General features: G+C 33.0%; 1 protein-coding gene across 1 annotated transcript in view; it reads right to left on the bottom strand.

The window, feature by feature from the left end:
• Positions 1-9,872: 9,872 nt before the first annotated feature.
• The window catches only part of LOC149777837 (scavenger receptor cysteine-rich domain-containing protein DMBT1-like), an 80,571-nt gene continuing 72,095 nt past the window's right edge, over positions 9,873-18,348 (bottom strand). Inside the window, exons 12-14 of the mRNA XM_089938896.1 lie at positions 14,186-14,327; positions 12,377-12,555; positions 9,873-10,560 (exon numbers count right to left, since the gene is read on the bottom strand). Of these exons, the coding sequence (XP_089795022.1) occupies positions 12,384-12,555; positions 14,186-14,327 (314 nt within the window). The 3' untranslated portion in view covers positions 9,873-10,560; positions 12,377-12,383. The remainder of the gene's footprint in view (positions 10,561-12,376; positions 12,556-14,185; positions 14,328-18,348) is intronic.

Raw genomic sequence — 18,348 nt, 5'->3', positions numbered from 1 at the left:
TGTAATTATAATTCTTGAAAAGCTCTTTTTATCTTGTTTGTAAGCAAATTGGTATATATGCACCCTTAGTGGTGCCTCTTTTTTTTCTTCTCGTTCTGACAACTATTTATATATATATGCCGACAATTGTGATTAAACTTTCATTAACTAGTTATTAAGAAATCATTATATTATTGAAACATGCACAATAATATTATGACAGTATTATACTCTGTAAGTATAATATTAATATAAATGTTTAATACAACAAAGCCAGGGGGCCCCGATTGGCCGAGTGGTCTAATGCGCTCTCCGTTACGGATCACTGCCATCTCACCTCTGTCTGCGTAGGTTCGAGTCTCGGATTCGGCCAATGTGGATATGTGAGAAAACTTGCCAGCAGTTTCTCGAGGGTCGGTGGTTCTTTCCGGGTATTTCCCGGGTTCTTCCTAAACCATTAATACTGGCCGCCATGTATAGCCTATCGTGTGCTGAAAAATGGCGGTAAACCCAACACCAACAACAACAACAAAGGCAGATAGCGTATGACAGTCATATAACACAGCATATGACAAAACCAGATCAAATAACTTTACATAACAATACTTTTATTTAGAGCCATAATAACATTATCAAACTTATATATTGCATCAGTTGTATCTAGTTTCTGACCTTGATTGAGAAACAGTGGCAGTTCTGGTAAACAACTTTTAAATTTTTTTTAATTCTTACTCAAGGTGAGAATTAGTATGGTAAGTCATGGCCATGCCTGGACGACGTGCTATTTATCAGTTAACAAACTTCCATTTCTAGAAGGTTGACCCCAATCCGGGAATCTGCTTTGCGTCTTAGATAGACTTATTACTGATATACTGAGAAATAATTGTCAGTCGTGCATTGACACTTGAGACGTCCAGGTGTTTTATGTTGTGTCCAGTTTGGGCTAATTATTTTATTTTCTTCAAATTGTTTTGAAGAAAAGTGATTCTTTTCGCTGGAAACACTAGTGCTCTAAATTAATTCTTGGACAAGGAACAAAATAGCTATTAACAGCTGTCTTATATAGCACTTATAAAGAATTACCAAACCGGAATAAGGTGAAAATTAAAAGAGAAGTCATCACAAGTTAACAATAAATTCATGCACCTGTAAAATTTAATAATGAGACTAAAAAGCAAGCAATACCCCATTGAAATAATGATTGATAATTCAGATACAACAACTGATATTACAGATACAACAACTGATACTACATATACACCCCTAAGGGTTACGATAACAAAAGCTATAGTTATCAAACGTTACGCGATAAATATAACATAAAATACTTCACATTGGTGTAGGATATGCTATACTAGATAAAAAGGAATAAACTATATAGAAAAACTGTTGATTCAGTTGTGTAGGTAGTCAAGATATTTGCTAATTCTGAGCAAATGCAATACGGTGAAGAAACCCTAAACTTCTTCTTACTTGTTGACATTATGCTTTCCACATCTACAAAACCATATAAAACAAAGAACCACGAAATATTAAAGCATTTCCGATTAATATGGCATACATTTCTTGATCACAAAGAGGCTAACAAAAAGGGAAATTTTGAGGCTTTATATATTACAGCAAGAGAAATCAAAATGTTAATTGGTACTCACGTTTAATTGACTTTATCACGCATTTGAGACTACATCCTTTGAGTGTATAGGATGTCGCATATTATGAAGAGACACACTTTGCACTAGATTTGATCAAAATGGAATATAAAAAACTTCTTTGACACTGATGAAATCGTCTGTCCAACAAGTGTGAGCGAGAAGACTTATAGAAGGGAATATATATTTAGAGATGGTACTGATCAAGTAAGATCAGTGTGGCAAAGAAAATGCGATAGACCACTGTGACAAAGTAATTGCGATAGACCACTGTGACAAAGTAATTGCGATAGACCACTGTGACAAAGTAATTGCGATAGACCACTGTGACAAAGTAATTGCGATAGACCATTGTGACAAAGTAATTGCGATAGATCATTGTAACAAATTATATCAATGGCTAGTGCTGCTAATTAATCTTTCCCAGGGAACTATTACGTGGATTTTGATAGACAATTGTTCATACATAGTAGATGCATTAACGAAAGAAACGAATCTAATCATGGTAGTATTTAGTGAGTGAGTAATATTACAAAATACAGTTCTGTCAAAATTTATAAGCGTGAGAATATTTAGTTTTTGGATTCATTTTATCCCAAAGAAAAACGTATATGAACAATGTGTTAGAGGAAAATAGTTGAGTACAAATCATTATGAGAAAATTTAAAATAAAATGAACGAAATAGACTTGCAATGAGGCTGGAATATGCGAATGATTACAAGAAGGTAGACAAGTCCTGACCGTACAAAAGCAATCTTATGGAATCAGATGTATATCTCATATCATTATCCTAACTGAATGCAACGCAATCAAATAAATATATCATATCATTATACCCAACTAAATTCAATGCCATAATATTATATTATTCTTTATAGTACTGTCTAATTAAATTACTATCTTGGTAGGATCTAATTAAATTCCTATCACGGTAGGATCGAATGACATTCCTATCATGGTAGGATCTAATTAAATTCCTATCATGGTAGGATCGAATTAAATTCCTATCATGGTAGGATCTAATTAAATTCCTATCATGGTAGGATCTAATTAAATTCGTACCATGGTAGGATCGAATTAAATTCGTATCATGGTAGGATCGAATTAAATTCCTATCATGGTAGGATCTAATTAAATTCCTATCATGTTATGATCGAATAAAATTCCTATCATGGTAGGATCTAATAAATTCCTATCATGGTAGGATCGAATTAAATTCCTATCATGGTAGGATCTAATTAAATTCCTATCATGGTAGGATCGAATGACATTACTATCATGGTAGGATCTAATTAAATTCCTATCATGGTAGGATCGAATTAAATTCCTATCATGGTAGGATCTAATTAAATTCGTATCATGGTAGGATCGAATTAAATTCGTATCACGGTAGGATCGAATTAAATTCCTATCATGGTAGGATCTAATTAAATTCCTATCATGTTAGGATCGAATAAAATTCCTATCATGGTAGGATCTAATAAATTCCTATCATGGTAGGATCTAATTAAATTCCTATCATGGTAGGATCAAATAAATTCCTACCATGGTAGGATCTAATTATATTCCTGTCATGGTAGGATCTAATTAAATTCCTATCATGGTAGGATCTAATTAAATTCATATCATGTTAGGATCTAATATATTCCTATCATGGTAGGATCTAATTAAATTCCTATCATGGTAGGATCGAATAAAATTCCTATCATGGTAGGATCTAATTAAATTCCTATCATGGTAGGATCTAATAAATTCCTATCATGGTAGGATCTAATTAAATTCCTATCATGGTAGGATCTAATTAAATTCCTATCATGTTAGGATCGAATAAAATTCTACCATGGTAGGATCTAATTAAATTCCTATCATGGTAAGATCTAATAAATTCCTATCATGGTAGGATCTAATCAAATTCCTATCATGGTAGGATCTAATTAAATTCCTATCATGGTAGGATCTAATAAATTCCTATCATGGTAGGATCTAATTAAATTCCTATCATGGTAGGATCTAATAAATTCCTATCATGGTAGGATGTAATTAAATTTCTATCATGGTAGGATCTAATTAAATTCCTATCATGGTAGGATCTAATAAATTCCTATCATGGTAGGATCTAATTATATTCCTGTCATGGTAGGATCTAATTAAATTCCTATCATAGTAGGATCTAATTAAATTCATATCATGGTAGGATATAATATATTCCTCTCATGGTAGGATCTAATTAAATTCCTATTATGGTAGGATCTAATTAAATTCCTATCATGTTAGGATCGAATAAAATTCTACCATGGTAGGATCTAATTAAATTCCTATCATGGTAGGATCTAATAAATTCCTATCATGGTAGGATCTAATTAAATTCATATCATGTTAGGATCTAATAAATTCATATCATGGTAGGATCTAATTAAATTCCTATCATGGTACGATCTAATTAAATTTCTATCATTCCAGGATCTAATTAAATTTCTATCATGCTAGGATCTAATTGAATTCCTATCATGCTAGGATCTGATTAAATTCATATTACGATAGATCTAATTAAATTCCTCTCAAGGTAGGATTTAATTCGATTCAGGTCATAGTAATTAATTTTTGGTTAAACGGTAAACCCTCATACATTTCTAATTTTATATTCATGTTCATCGTACCTTTTTGGATACCACTGCATACTTTTCTTTCGTCTTTGTCAGTTCGGAAAACATATATGTTTCTTCTTAAAGTCCACAGTTCGTGTACAGGCACATAAATAAATCCATCCTTGAAAAGTACTATTATTTAAAATTATTTTTATATAACTGTTCAACAGCGAATAAATTATCATGTTTAAAATCAACTGTTTGATAAAACTGAATGTAGTTCTTTATGTCATTGCCAAAGTTATTTATCTCGAAATGAATACATAATTAATCTGAATCTGTCATTGACAAGCTGATCTGGTTACCATATTGTCTCTTTTAAGCTCGTTGTTGTACAGGTGATTCGACTTTGTCGACACTAACAAGGTAGAAACACCATAAATGGTTTTAATTATTTTTTCTTGTGTTTTACATTTATTAAAACTACATTTCTCATTTTATCGTCCTTTTTGAAAATTATTTTTCTTTTGATATTTTAAGTATTTATTTTCATCCGTTCATGTGTTTACATTCCGTCTTTTATATAGATACTCCATCTCTTTACCGAACTCGAAATAGCTTTAAGAAATCTTTTTTAAATAAGCGATTGATTTCTCAGTCATAGTTTAGTTCAATTGCACGTACGTGTTTTAACACAACAGCAAAAACAAAAACAAAACAAAAACAAGCAAAAAAGCGAACAACCCCAATCTCCCAGTTCCCCAAAACAACAAACAAAAACAAACAACTTTTACATACCGTATTCCACATCATTTCGTATCCGTCCATCTTCCGTCCAGGTGGTACTGGGATTTATATTTGCGTATTTATTTGGTGTTATATATATATTCCTCCTCTAATTCCTGACTTAACGATCAGGAATATATCATAAGTTTTTAGCATTTCTAATTTTCGTTACTTATTTTAAGTGTAGGATCATACGTTAGACCAGTTGCTCGGACATAAGTGTTGAATCTTATGTGGAACTTAACATACATACATATATTAAAAATTTCACAGAACATTAATATCCATCTTGACGTAGCAGTTTTTTAAGTCACACACTTAGTTCAATTTGAAATGTCTCATACAATCTTCTACATACTGAAAATCATTTTGTGTTACGCATGTTCCACAAAGACCGCAATACAATTTCTCCGTTTGTCGTAAATTAGTTTTCTTAAACTTCTTCTGGTCATCCATTTACTCGCATGAATAATTTTTATCAGAAATATTTTGGTTCCATGTTTATGGTGTTGTCACCTTTGGTTCCTGTCAATTGTTTTATAGTTTCAGTAATTTTTTTGTTCAGATTCTTTGTAAACAGATAGATATGCATCTATATGCAATGTCAGATATGTATCTTATATGTAAGGTCAGATGTGTTTATATGTAATGTCAGATATGTGTTTATATATCAGATATTTATCTTATATGTAATGTCAGATATGTGTTTATATGTCAGATATTTATTTTATATGTAATGTCAGATATGTATCTTATATATAATGTTAGATATGTATCTTATAAGTAATGTCAGATGTGTATTTATATGTAATGTCAGATCTGTGTATATCTACAGGTTTTCATCAGTGCATGTAATAATCTATATTTCTATTATCTGAAACGTTTTCATATGAATTTGATTTTATCTCTCCATAAAACTATTGTCCCATGGTCTTACCTAAACCTATTATTATCTGCGAGGAGATAACGGTTGCAATTTAATCACGATTTGAATTATATTGTCATAGAGATGTTTGGTGCAGCACATTTGTTGAATTTTTTTATCCATGTCCCAGTATATATATATATATATATATATATATATATATATATAACTGGCTAAATAAATCTTCTATTTTTCTTTTATTTAATGGACTCAGTATTTTGAGCGAACATGAGCAGGTTAATTAATCATCCTATCCTTATAATTTGCATAGAACGTAGTATTTATCCTCACAGGTTACTGTTTTGTTCTTGAAAGTCTTTCCCATTTTGATGACGTCATTTAGCTTGTCGCGTGAAGATAATTTCTCCTGGCAAAATATCCTTTCAATATCCTCTTATTTTAGGTATTCTAAAATTATACCCAACGGGTAGCCTAACAATTGCCAGTTTGATTTTACACATCTGTTTAAAACGTGGCATGTAACATGTCCTACCAAATTTATATTTTTAAATTCTAACCGTCTGACCAATATTATCTCTTGGAAGTACACGCGTATCAGTTGTAGGATCAACCAGAATGTTGAACTTTAGTTTAGATTTGTTTCTGTACCTGCTTGCTTTAATTGAAGTAACATCATTTGATATAGTTTAAAAATTCTTGTACACCTTTATCTTACTGAATAATTTTTGTCTAACCATATATAAAATTATTCGAACTGTTCTTCTCCAATACCACTTTATATATTTGATTGCCAAATCTGTTTCACTTTAACGGTTTACGCCAGTTTAAGATTCCTTTAAATTTGTCCTATGCAGCATGTATTCTTTATACTTTCCTTTCTTAGCAAACGAATGTTTGGGGAAAATCTAAATCACTGTCAATATGCATTAATATCATTGATTTTTCTTCTCCAATTATATCATATAATAATATATGCGTATCAGCCGTCGTTCTCTTCTTTAATTTAGAACGTCTGTCGGGAAATAAATGTCTTGCTTGTTTGTGCAGTTTGTAGTTAGACAATTCGGTTATTCATTGGTTCAATTCAACTTCTTCTATTTTCGTTTTTGTTCTGTCTAATACGTTCCTACAAGTGACTAATACTTGTGCAAGGAACTTGACCTTAGGTATAATGTTATATATACATAAAATGCTCTTGTCTGAAAAATATAAATTTTAACATTACTAACATATTGTAAAAGGACAGTTTTGTATTTTAACATGACTGTCACATTTTAAATGAATAATAGTGTACTATAACATAACTGTCACATTTTAAATGCACTGATTTGTACCTTAATAGTTCTATCATGTTAAATGGGCAGTTTCGTGCTAAAGTTCAAGGTATTTGAAAAAATAACATGGCTTTTGTTCTTTCGTAGTAAGGCACGTATATCGGTACTGAAAGTAATATTTGATTCAACGTTTAGAGGTATAAAAAAACTTAATTATTTCAAAGATAATATGCAAAACAATAGCTGCAATAATCTTCTTATCGCAAGTCACGTTATTGCGTATAACACTAAATGAACATCACCATGGAATTATCATTAACTCTTTTATTCCACTCAGAGGACAAAACAAAATATTATACATTGTGAGATACCTGAGAGGTATGATATTCATGTTTAGCTGCTGTTATATTTACACCTTCAATACGACTATAAAAAAGAAATTGAATTTAAAAAATAATGTCAGATCGGTCAAGTTAAAGATTGTAAAAATAACATTCATTTTCGACTTGTTTGTAATAAATGCATCGTTGAAAAGGAACATATGTATGTAAAATTGTATAAGATAATAAGAATTAAAGAAAAGACCTATAGTTTTGGGGTCAAAATTACATATTCTCATGTTGATCTAATATTAGCACAGTGTGATGAGCTGTCAAGTATTAACAAAATCCATTTCATGAGTTTATCTCAGATTAATCATTACACAACAACATTATTAATGAGCACATAACTACGCCCAGATAAATCTGAACGTTTCACGCGCTAGACATACGTTTAGAAAGAAAATGGTGTTTTTGGCCACTTAAAATTGAAATTGAAATTTTGATTCGTACTGTAAGAATGCGAATTGCAGCAAGTTTTACATTTGATCTGGGATGAATAGATGTTGGTATTTGTGTCGCTTCTACGAAATTACGTTATTATGACTGGATTCATCTGTGCAAATTGTACCTGAAATAAATCGGATTGAAGCAGTGCGGGAGAAGCTCGTTTTCATCTGCAAATGTGTTTGTTCTGTCATTGGCTATTTCAAATCATAATGTGGGAAAATATAGAAGTGTTTAAATTGCAATTATCAGAAAGACTATTGAATTTGATGTTTATTTAATTTTGAGGGCAGTAAGGAGGATGTAATTGCACTTGGAATATAGTGGAAATTACAGTACAATTTCGACAAGCGTAATCAAGCTTCAGAACTCATGACATGGCTCATGTAATTTGGATTTGCAGAACTAAGAAAGTACATTATGAGGAAATTCAGAATGTGAAGCTGGAAATATATTTTTTGCCATCCTTGTTACCAGCTAAAGGAGACAGTTTATGCCTTTATAACTTGCATGTTATTTGTAGGTACCAAGAAATTGTATCAAATCTGGATTCCATCTCCTAAGACCAAAACATTGTTTCAAAAATGTTAACGCGGAATATAGCAAAGCAGCTGGTATGCGGCAGTCCATGAGGCATGTGCTTTAGTTCATTCAGAAACAAATTTATTCAACCAAAACGTAAAGCGTCTGCAACACGAGAGTACATAATTTGTTTACAAAGTAGTTCCTAATACACTATTGGGCACATGTGGCCACCTACTCGTGGGTGAAATATGAAGGTGTGCAATATCGTAAAATACTGAACGATTCTGACAATGTAAAGTTAACGGAGAATAAAATGAGCATTTAATAAGTACAGATATTGACGTCGAGGAGATACTGACTCTTTCACACTTGGTTTGTTTATAGCAGCCTGTTAGATGGGATTACCACCAATACCCACTGAACAGGAGTTTAATTGCTAATGGTTTGTGAGCATTTCTACTTATGTTTGATTGCACAATTTCCGAAGATAGCTAAATGTACATATTTGCATTCTTTCAATAGGTTTCATTGTTGCAAGCTTGTTATGTGCATAGGTAACGTTTTACTATTCATCGACTTAGAACAAACACTATGACCATTTAGTGTTTACGTTAATGAAAATAATACTTTGCTCAATCCTTCTAATTAAATTGTACATAAATTAGAGACAAATTTCATTTGAAAAGAGTTAAATAGTTTATTCTAACCATGTGTAGCCGTGCATGAATAAATGCAAAATGACAATTGTATTCGTAGTTTGCATGAAACCAATTTGAAAATAAAAACCTGTTTCCTGACAACATGATACAAAATTGAATTTGGCCTTTCAATCAATGGATGAGCAGTCTCAATTGAACAATGCACTAAAACTACTTAAACACATAGTGAAAAATTCACATTTGATTAACTGGAACATTACTTTCAATTAGTTTAATTACTTATACCCAAACATTCACTATATCCCTTGTAATACTCGGGCATCTATCTATGAAATATGTTCTTGACCATACAAAAATGTAGCACAATCGCACGGCAGACAAGGAGTATGTGAAAATCAATGTGAAACCATGTGGTATTTTAATATTCAAACCGGAGCGGAGATATAAAACAGGAGGTCAGATATCATTCCTCTAAACAAACACCGAGTATGGCTGGGCAAACCCAGTGATCATACGACTAAAGTATTCATTACAGTCTAGGAAAACCCAGCATAAAGCATGCCGTGCAAATCACACCCGACCCGGACGTACTGAATCCGGTACTCTCTTTAACAGCAAGAATGCCGCATCAAGTATTTTTGACATTAGACAAGATAATGTGGTTTCAGAATAAAAGATAGAGAAACACCACTAAGAGATAATACTAATAATGATAGTCTTTATTTCTTATGCACGTATCAAGCTCAAAATGCAAAATCATCACGTGAGATATTAAAAAGGTCTAAACATCCCAATCTGCACCAAAAATAGATTTAAAAGATGGAACGATAATCAAATATAACTCCTTTATTTTCAACAATATTAACATAAAATTGATACATTCTTATAACTGCAATTTCATTTATTACCTCATAAACAAAATTCTAGGAATATAATTGGTCACTCATGAAGATATGAATCCCATATTTATTATATCATAGTTGCTAACCTTACATATAGCGTTTGCGGTTTAATATATTTGATATGTCAAAACGATAACATACCCATTAAGTGTAACTAATTGGTCCAACTATCCCCTTTCTCATTACTGATTGGATACGACTGTGGGAATTTTCCTTGTTCCGCCTTTCTTTACCATGTATACATGCCGCCAGGTATAGGACATTATTTAAACTTTTTTTCTAAAATGTTCATGTATTGATATGCACTAGTATTTTGATGTATAGAGAAACAGGAACGAGTAGAAAAGAAAATAATGGAGGGCTTCTAAAAACTATGTACAGGCTAAACTAGGATTCATTGTGAGTTGTGCTTCAACAACCCTCTATAGAAACAATCCACCAGACTTGTGTCTCTTCCGTTACAGGTTACCTCGTCCAGCCGGAAGACCTGGTAAACATTTGATATTTTCTTTACAATAATTCACAAGACGGAATACTTGCCATTCAGCAGTGGCATGATTCACATAAATGAGAGAGAGAGAGAGAGAGAGAGAGAGAGAGAGAGAGAGAGAGAGAGAGAGTGAGAAAGAAAGGCACAGAGATAGAGAATTGTCCAATTCGCAGTTTTTAATGCTAATCTAGTTCTTCGTAAATTGAATAATCAGTTTACAAAACGATTCAAAGACGTAACGCAAATACCTAATAAACCTCTGGACTATTTATATGTCTATATTACAGAGAACGCTACAAAAGAGAAAGGCAGATGAAAAATTGTACGATAATATGAAAATTCCATGTCAGTTTATGTGCTGGTCAAAAGAAATAAAACTATGATGTGCGTAGAAAGCAATACCATCATATAAGATCAGAAACTACAAAATATGCAAACAAACTTTATAAACAGAGAAGATTGTAAAAAGGTAGTTGAACTTGATGATCCGTGCGGCTTTTAGTGGGAAAATAATTTTTTATGGATTAGAGCTTCATCGAACATGTTTATCATATATCAAAAAGTTAAAATTGATGTTGTGAGGGAATGCATCATTGTGTCTTGATATCAATGATATTACAACAAGTGCGATATATTTCATGTGCCTCATAATTTGGGTGTTTATTTCCTGCAAATAAAAGTAATCTTTTAAACAGTTTCCGATGCCAGTTTTTTCAATTAATTTACAGCATCTTGTCAGCACAATATGCGCATCAACAATACTGCCTTAACAAGCAGCTTTCACATAGCGATTTGAAAATGACACATCATTGTCCTGACTAAATGATAGACTCTCAAATTTGTTTAGTGCTACATAATTTCACCATTATGTCATTGCTATTTTGTCAATTCTTCAGTCACTAGTTCGTGACACAATGAACAATGGGAGAGAGTAGACGTCAGTTGATATGATTACGAGTGTGGTATCTCTATGAATACTTAACAGTTAACGCTTATATACAGTATAAATGATCTTAATACGAGTACCATAGTAGAAATTGACTAAGGAAGCTGTATAGGATCTATCTTTAATTTAACGAGTTGCAACTTCTTGCAAAAAAGGATTTTTCTATTTAATTAGTTTTGATATTTTTTTAATATACATATTTCATGGTTTCAGTTTTTCTCATAGTTCCTCCATATGCTCTTTCTTCAATGGCTTTCCGTCATATTTTCAATTCAATATTATTATCAATAATGTTGCATTTCTCATATTTTTGCATATCCTTTTTAATGGCTGTACAATGCAAGTAGTTTATAATGAACCCAAAGAAATAAATGGCAAGAATATTTCGAGATTCAACGACCTTACAGTTAGAATCGGAAAAGAAAGTGAAATTGAAGCTGAATACCTGATAGTTTTCCGCAGATGACTCATCTTCATAGTCCTTACTACCAGAGGACATACAAGGTTTATGAAGGAAATCCACCATTTTGTATGGTTTCAGTTTTTCTTATATTTTTTGTATATATTTTTTTAATGGCTTTAACCACATTTTCAATTCAATATTATTATCAAGCAATTATGCCTGATCCAGCGACCTTGTATTCAATGTTTTGATAATGCCTCATTATACTTCCGATCACATTATGAATTATCCACTGTTAGCAAACATGCTTTCACTACTCAGTTTTTATATGGCGTGACTATGTTGCAGAAATGTGTTTGGTCCTACACAATCCAGCTCTTTAACAATGAAACAAAAACCCAAAGAATATGTCGAAATGAAACTGCCGTAATGTACCAAATCAAAATGAAATTGAAGCTGAATACCTGGTAGTTAGTTGCAGATAACTCCAGCATCCATACTGTGACTACAACGATTGCGTCCCCAGGAGTCAACAAGGCAATCCACCACGGTTGTTTCATGTCCTTGGCACTTTACATTAATCAGCCATATTGGTCCAGCGCCCTCACCATGGTAAGCATCCCGAACTGCACGACCAGGCCCACTAAAAGGAGCAAGGGGTTTGATGAGAGTGGTATTAAAATGTGCACTGCATCCCCATAGAACTGTGTATAAACTTCATGTATACATTGAAAAAAGTATTACACGTAGGCATTCCTTATTTAGTTGGTTATACAGTTACCTCGACCCTTACATGTCAGTAATTAAAGACATTACAGCAACGTGACGAGGAAACAAGCCGGATGTACTTTGCTATATGAATTGTAACCATTTTCAGATTTACTGCCAATATTATCATTGATAGGATCCTTTTCATATCAGTTAGGATTTCCAGTGCTAGATTGGGAAATCATTTTGGACTATTATGTCACAGCAATTTGAAATTGCTTGACCTCCGATCGGGCTATAATCGCCTGACCAGCAGGCCCACTAAGAAGAGCAAGTGTTTGACGAAAGTGCTATTTAAATGCACTCTAGATATCCATACTATTATTTATAAACTTCATGTACACTGAAGAAAATAATAAATGTCCGTAGTTAGAGACTATACAAAGAGTGGAGAGAGAAACAAACCGAATGTATTTTACTAAGTAAACTGTCAATAGCCCATGTCTGTCGATTTATAAAGGATTCTTTTCATAATCGTGTATGGTTTCTTCTGCTAGGTTATGAAGTCATTTGTGAGTGTCGTGATAGATGAATGTTGTACTTGGTTGAACTCAGACCAATTAAAATCGACTAGAAACATGAACCTAAATGGCATTAAGCCATACCATAAAGAGAATAACGTCTGAAAGAAATACAATCTCTTGCTATGATTTGTATAAGTACATTGTAGATGTAAATCTTGCTTAAAGTCATGACATACGTTATCAAAAATCCAACTAGGGTGCTTTCTGTTGCTTGATGGCCATGCACATGGAAGGAACATAATAATTTAGACCATGTTGAAAACCTAACAAAACCAATGAGTTTTAGAGCAAATAGAGTACTGATGCGTGAGTTAAAAAAGAACAGCTATAATGACATAAAAATAATAAAATATGGATGCAAATATTACGGTTAATTCCCTGACGTTGAAGATTAAATGAAGGTAAATAATGATGAACTAAAGAAGCTGTTTCGTCCATTTGAAAGTAGAGATACTAAAGTGAAATAAGTGAACAAACGTGATGTGATATTCACAATGAGCTCAACATACGTGAGAGACGCAGCATCAAAAACACCAGTTTGATCATCTAAACAGTTATTTAAGAGAACCAATCCATTTACCAGTCATAAATATAATGGTTCAGACTATGGTCAGTTCTCACAGGGGTTGTAAAAGTAACATAGAAAAGCCATATATATATATATATAGATAATGCCAGTTAGTGCATTAAAATGTAGATATTTTACTCACTCTTGACATGAACAAGTCTTCAAACAGACACAGACACATACACATACACACACACACACACACATATATATATATATATATATATATATATATATATATATATATATATATATATATATATATATATATATATATATATATATATATATATATATATATATATATATATATATATATATATATATATATATATATATATATATATATATATATATATATATATATATATATATATATAAACAGGGAGGGAGACACACACACTCAAGTATACCTAAAGCCAAGCATTCGGCAGACGACATTTGCATCTGCGTTATCCCACCCATAGTGGCACACTGTTCCCCATTGACCAAGAAAAAGAACTTCTACTCTTCCCTCACTCTGGGATCTTCCTTGCATCAGCCGTACCTTGACATCTGTTTGAAAAAGTATACACTTGATAAGAATTTGTGAAGCGGCTAAATGTACATGTGTAACATACTCAAACATGGTGTAATGTCCTTAGCTAATATTCTACACAATGTAGCACTTGTCTTCCCCAGTTTGCTACTAAACGAATATGTAAGCGTCGTCATTTTCTTACTGGTTTATTTCCCAATAATTATCCAATAAAGTGTAGAGAGTTCTTTTATTGTGTATGTTCGTGTCTTAAAGGAGCAGTTCTTAACAAATACGATCATAAATTATGCTACCGGAAAATGTTAGTATGGAGATACCCTTATACTCCTAAAAATTTATTATCTAGACACAGACGGTATTCATGAGTAAAGGAGAATTCCAGAAGTGAATGTTTCCGTGGTATAGATGTTACGACCTGTGAAGAAATGCGGGAAATTCAGATACGTTGTTCATCATGTACGTTTCAATAAATATTTGAAATATTAAGCTAGGCAGAGGGAGAGAAATCAATTAGTTCTTTCTGCATTACAGTTGCTTTATGGATACAAAACTCAACCAGCTGAATTGGGCTACCTGTGTGGATTTCGTTGGAAACACATTTTTAGGATAGATATGTGCTAAAAATAGAGCAGTCACCTTATTCAATTGAAAGTGATTTTTGAGTTGGGTGGAAGTGACTTTAATGTTTTGATGCAATTAAATGAAAGTGGTACGGAAATACAGAAGATCATCTTAATCATTGACGATAAGTATATTTAGTGTTGAAAAGTTGGATATAACTTGTATTTTCATTAGTTTTGCTGTTGAATAGAAATTCAGATCAATTCTCTTTTAAAGGGACAAAAGTACAACATTACAACAGTTTGTAACAGAATCAGTATCGTTCCCTTCTTGTCAGTCCTATATTAGTTCATCAAGTGTTCAACTTAGTTGGTAGATTCTAGATGGGGTTTACTCATGTCAAGTTCAGCTGCAGTAGTAAACGTATTGCATTGATATTGATGTTACTGCGATTCTTGTGGTTCTTCATACGTTTTCATAAGTATGCTGGTCGAAAACACAGTGGATAGTAGTGTAGTGGGACGATAGGGGGACTATGGAAAATCCAGTCAAAAAGGTCGTGAGACGATATAAGGACCAGATTTATTGGGACAATGGGAAACCCAGTGAAAAAGGTCGTGGGACGATATAGGGACAAGATTTATAGGAAAAATGGGAATTGAGCATGGGGAATATTGGGTTTGTTAATGGACAAGGGAAAGTGGAGTTTGTATAGAGTCTGACGTAACGGTAAGGCAGAGTGGTAACAAGTATTGAGCAAGGAGCGGGTGTACAGATATGACACAGACAACAGACAACACCTATATAACATTAGAAGAAATTTTTTGAGGCAAGAAAGTAATTCTTTTCGAGGCATATGAGTGGCCCTGAAAAGGACCTTTTCATACTTCTAATTCCTTGACCTCTTTAGTCGTTTCCTGAAAATCTCAATCAATCCATTCTTCTTCTTGTTCTCTTCATTATCCGGCATCCAATCAGGATGACCCATTGACCTAAACTTCTCCTGTATTGTGATCCAATTCTGATTTACTTGGTCAAGTGTCTCTTTCTTCTTTATATTTTCCTTGTCCTTTCTTTCTTTGCTGCACTTATCTTTGATCTTCTTCGCATCCACGTCCAGCACCTTTCTCATTAGTTCTTCAGCCTTTTTGAGTTCGTCCATATCCCACTGGATATAGGACCACTCTCTCCAATGCACTATATTTTCCATAAAGCACCTCACTTTCATGACATGATCTAGTGCCTCTTTCAAACTCCACACTCTGACATAGAGGGGATTAACCAATCTTCTCATCTTCTTTATTTCCTCTTCTAGTATTCCTTCTCTCTTCTCCCTGGATACTTTCAGCCGGTAAGCATAGTCCAGACTCTCTGGTAACCTCCATTCTTTCTATATCCTTTCAACTACATGTACAACATCTGTCATCCAGAAATAGCTATCTCTCAAGTTATTAAATAAATCAGACACTGCTGTCATCTTCTTTGCTTATTCGGTAGAATAGAGCGAGCGAAGACGCTTTGACTTTATATCTGTCAAGCACGGCCGTGAAGGAAAACATCCCTTACATTCACTACACATATTATCTACTATCCACATAGAGGTGAGGGGCCAAACACAAACACAAAATATACTATCCACACACGCGAAGAAGCAAATACAAAACCCAAATATACTATTCACAAGCGGGAAAAGCAAAAGCATAACCAAAATATACTATCCACACAAGGGAAGGAGCAATAACATAACCAAAAACATACTATCCACACACGCTCAAGTTAAAGATGGTAAAAAGAACATTCATTTTTGACTTGTTTGTAATAAATGCTTCGTTGCAAAGGAACAATTGTATAAAATATTGTATAAGATAATAAGAATTAAAGAAAAGACCTATAGTTTTGGGGTCAAAATTATATATTCTCATGTTGATCTAATATTATCACACTGTGATGTCAAGTATTAACAAAATGCATCTCATGAGTTTATCTCATGTAATTCAAGTGCATTTGTCTGTTACATAAGAAAGCTAATATTCCTAGCGAGCATCTTATTGTTATTTACCGGTAACAATATTTATAGGTTACTGGATTAGTATGGGAAAATATGAACGAATTTTTTTGGATGGAATACTGTACGACCTTGGGAGTGCATTATAACCATCCGACAAAACGAGTTCATATTTTCGCATAGAAATGCACTAACCTTTTTATTATATGCTCATCTTCTTATTCTACCTAAGGCTTAATTAAATAAACAAAATACACTACAAGAAACAACGTAAATGAATGTATGCCGTATTCCAAACTAATTACACAGGCGCAGATTCATTATTACACAACAACATTATTAATGCGTACATAACTTCGCCCATATAAATCTGAACATTTCGCGCGCTAGACATACGTTTCGAAAGAAAATGGTGCTTTTGTCCACTTAAAATTGAAATTGAAATTTGGATTCGTATTTTTTATGAATGCGAATTGCAGCAAGTTTTATATTTGATCTGGAATGAATAGATGTTGGTATTTGTGTCGATTCTACGAAATTACGTGATTATGGACTGGATTCATCTGTGCAAATTGTACCTGAAATACATCGGATTGAAGCAGTGCGGGAGAAGCGTGTTTTCATCTGCAGATGTGTTTGTTCTGTCATTTACTCTTTGAAATCATAATGTCGGAAAAACATGAAGTGTTTCAATAGCAATTATTAAAAAGACGCTATTGAATTTGATGTTTATTTAATTTTGAGGGCAGTAAGGAGGATGTAATTGCACTTGGAATATAGTCAAAATTACAGTACAATTTCGAAATGTGTAATCAAGCTTGCGAATTTATGACATGGCTCATGTAATTTGGATTTGCAGAACTAAGAAAGCACATTATGAGGAAATTCAGAATGTGAAACTGTAAGTATATGTTTTGCCATTCTTGTCACCAGCTGAAGGAGACAGTCTATACCTTTGGAACTTGGATGTCATTTGTAGGTACCAAGCAATGTTATGAAATCAGGATTCTATCACCAAAATCGAAAACATTGTATCAAAAATGTTAACGCGGAATATAACAAAGCAGCTGGTATGTGGCAGTCCATGAAACATCTGCTTTAGTTCATTCAGAAACAAATTTATTCAACCAAAACGTAAAGCGTCTGCAACACGAGAGTACATAATTTGTTTACAAAGTAGTTCCTAATACACTATTGGGCACATGTGGCAACCTGCTCGTGGGTGAAATATGAAGGTGTGCAATATCGTAAAATACTGAACGATTCTGACAATGTAAAGTTAACGGAGAATAAAATGAGCATTTAATAAGTACGGATATCGACGTCGAGAAGATACTGCCACTTTCAGACTTGGTTTGTTTACAGCAGCCTGTTAGATGGAATTACCACCAATACCCACTGAACAGGAGTTTAATTGCTAATGGTTTGTGAGCATTTCTACTTATGTTTGATTGCACAATTTCCGAAGATAG

This window comes from Sinohyriopsis cumingii, chromosome 17, assembly GCF_028554795.1.
Source record: "Sinohyriopsis cumingii isolate HCF-2022 chromosome 17, ASM2855479v2, whole genome shotgun sequence".
In the NCBI taxonomy this organism is placed as follows: domain Eukaryota; kingdom Metazoa; phylum Mollusca; class Bivalvia; order Unionida; family Unionidae; genus Sinohyriopsis; species Sinohyriopsis cumingii.
Note: the sequence above shows the minus strand (reverse complement) of the source record. Positions and strands in the feature narration are given on the sequence as shown.